General features: G+C 34.3%; 1 protein-coding gene across 1 annotated transcript in view; it reads right to left on the bottom strand.

Annotated features, from left to right (window-relative positions):
• Positions 1-3,335, bottom strand: part of LOC106474212 (histone-arginine methyltransferase CARMER-like) — a gene marked incomplete at its 3' end in the record, with an annotated part of 35,115 nt that overhangs the window by 26,292 nt on the left and 5,488 nt on the right. The window contains exon 2 of the mRNA XM_013934903.2: positions 1,677-1,814. Within this exon, the coding sequence (XP_013790357.1) occupies positions 1,677-1,814 (138 nt within the window). The remainder of the gene's footprint in view (positions 1-1,676; positions 1,815-3,335) is intronic.

Raw genomic sequence — 3,335 nt, 5'->3', positions numbered from 1 at the left:
AGACACAGCCTACAAAAAAAAACTGAACTTCAGACACCAAGTACTTAAAGTATCTTTAATAGACACAGCCTAAAAATAAAAAACTGAACTTCAGACACCAAGTACTTAAAGTATCTTTAATAGACACAGCCTACAAAAAAAACTGAACTTCAGACACCAAGTACTTAAAGTATCTTTAATGGGCACAGCCTACAAAAATAAAAAACTGAACTTCAGACACCAACTAGTTAAAGTATCTTTAATAGACACAGCCTACAAAAAATAAAAAACTGAACTTCAGACACCAAGTACTTAACGTACCTTTAATAGACACAGCCTTCAAACAAACAAACAACAACTAAACTTAAGACATTATTCAATGCCCAGAACAGAGGATTATTCATGATAAGTTCCTAAGCCTACAGCTATCATCAATGTGTGGATTTGGACAATAACTCCACAAGTGCAACTTCCACATCTAAGTTAATGCTGCCTCTTCCTCTTTACATTAGTACAGTACACTGACTCAAAAGTGAGTGGATACTTTGTCTTGATGGTGTTTCCTCTTCACACAGTGCTGTCTGCACATCAGCCTTCCTGTACGAAAAGTTCACTATAACATTGAATTGGCTCTCCAGATGCCTAGCTAAACGTGGAAGAACTTTCTGCTATGTAATTACAGTCACGAGTCTCGGGAATGGCCAGAGGGCAGGTTATCAGATATGCACATTTTTATCACACCTTATAAACAAGTATATGTGTATCAAAAGATTTTTTGTATAAAAAAAAATCTTCAAAAACAATGGCTAAGTGGTATTAAAGAATAAAATAAATGCTCAAAATATTTGAACATCCTATATCAATATAGGATCACTGTGTGAGTAAAAACATTACACCCATAAATAATTTGCTTGTCAACAAACCTTTCAGCCAGAATTTTATAGTTTCCATCAGAATCACAAAGAATTCTCATTAAGGTTAGTAGCCAACATGATTACCTAAGTTTAGTTATTAATAATTTATTAATTTTCATTATTGTTACCATTAGACACTAATTACTGATTAGTTTATATCCTACACTAGAGTAACAAAACATCAGCAAGTGTCAGAATTCAGGAGAATAATATACACATAATAACCCATAGTGTCAGAGAATAACATACAATAAAATAATATGAACCGTACACAAGAAAAAAACAGAAAACATTCATCCAACTGACATAGAAGTTAGCAAAACATGGATACAACTATCCAAACAGTTGATTCAAGCTCTAACAGGAGAGATCAACAGTTGAGAGGGTAGCACACCAGCATTACTAATCCCGGACCATAACACCACAGATAGTTCTTTTATGGACTTCTCTGAAGATGGCAGCAAGTTAATGGCCAAAACATGGGATATATACTAATTAACATATAGCACTAATATTGTTTATGAATTTAGTGCAAAAGTACTAGAGGGTTAGCTGTATATGCAGTACTAATAAAAATATTAAAATATAGTAACTAATTAATAATTTTGCTTAGATGATCATACAGGTTATGAACCATCAAAACAATTGATACCTGATTGCCACATCCTTACTCTATGCATGCAAATGAACCTTTTAACCCCATAACAACATAATTATATATTTAACTTTCTTGGTAGAGACATAATATTCCAGATCCTCTCTTGGTTAGAGACGAACACTCACCTCGTGTGTTGGGAAACTGGAGCAGTACACTGTTACCCTCTTTGGTTATAACAAAAGATTGGGTTCCTACTGCTGCAGTCTCGTCATCTTTCCTTATCTCAACCTCAAACAGAGACTCGGGGCCATTCGTTCCTTCTGCTGATGAAAGAAAACATGCATCTGTTTATAATAAAACTCAATGGCTTCTCATTGCTGATGCTCTGTCAAAATAAACCTCAAACGTATGTCAGTACAGATTGTAAGTTTCATGATATTTGACTATTATTAGTATAAAAAATGTACAGAAATAACTTACTAACAAATAAATAAAAACTAACTGAGCTCTAGGTAAAATTATAACAGTATACAAAACAAGGAGTCATAAGTTACATCAGTGTTACTCTGACAGCTGACTGTGTTCTGCCAGCCTGTTGTTTTCCCTCTGACAGCTGACAATGTGTGTTACTAGCCAGTTGATTTCCCTCTGACAAGTGACTGTGTGCTGCCAGCCAATTGTTTTCCCTCTGACAGCTGACTGTGTGCTGCCAACCAGTTTGTTTTTCTTCTGACAGCTGACAGTTTGTATTACCAGCCAATTGTTTTCCCTCTGACAGCTGACTGTGTGCTGCCAGCCAGTTTGTTTTTCTTCTGACAGCTGACAGTTTGTATTACCAGCCAATTGTTTTCCCTCTGACAGCTGACTGTGTGCTGCCAGCCAGTTTGTTTTCTTCTGACAGCTGACAGTTTGTGTTACCAGCCAGTTGCCTTTGTAGCTTTACAATAACAAAGAGAGTGCAAGAAAGTTTAGTGGCAATGGGAATCAAACCCAAGACCCACAGATCATGAGCCACCCCCCACACCATTATGCAACTTTATACTTAAAAGAAAACATAATGGTGATATTTTAATTACCTGGATAATTGAAATAATCAAGAAAATATTTAACAATCAGAAACCCTAGTTTCATTTAGTTGATTGATTATTTTGTTGACAATCCATGATTTCAGTTAATCAACGGCTGGAATAATCAAAACAACTAATTCTGATTAGTTCTTTTTTTTCATGACAATCAATTTATTTGTAACTTCAGTTACTTGACTGTTGTGAAAAATTGAGAACAGTAATTTTGATTAATTGATTATTTTTGTGACACCAATTGATGTAATCCCCAGCTCTAGAGCAAAACCTACATTAGCTGTGTATATTAATTCTGTAGTATGAGAAGAGCACTGTTTCTGTTAGAAGTAACATTGACTGGAGATTTCTGTTTCTGTTTAAGGTCTATTTAGAAAACTAGTCAAGCTATTTATATTTTGATGTCTCTTGGCATGAGATCTTTGTTCTTATAAGAAGCATGAGCCACTTTTTGGTGTTGTAACACGTTTAAATATCCTCATTTAAAATTTTAATAACCATGGTAAAATGATCATATTCACATGAGCCACTTTTTGGTGTTGTAACACGTTTAAATATCCTCATTTAAAACTTTAATAACCATGGTAAAATGATCATATTCACATGAGCCACTTTTTGGTGTTGTAACACGTATAAATATCCTCATTTAAAACTTTAATAACCATGGTAAAATGATCATATTCACATGAGCCACTTTTTGGTGTTGTAACACGTATAAATATCCTCATTTAAAACTTTAATAACCATGGTAAAATGATCATATTC

Source organism: Limulus polyphemus, unplaced genomic scaffold (assembly GCF_000517525.1).
Source record: "Limulus polyphemus unplaced genomic scaffold, Limulus_polyphemus-2.1.2 Scaffold6952, whole genome shotgun sequence".
In the NCBI taxonomy this organism is placed as follows: domain Eukaryota; kingdom Metazoa; phylum Arthropoda; class Merostomata; order Xiphosura; family Limulidae; genus Limulus; species Limulus polyphemus.
Note: the sequence above shows the minus strand (reverse complement) of the source record. Positions and strands in the feature narration are given on the sequence as shown.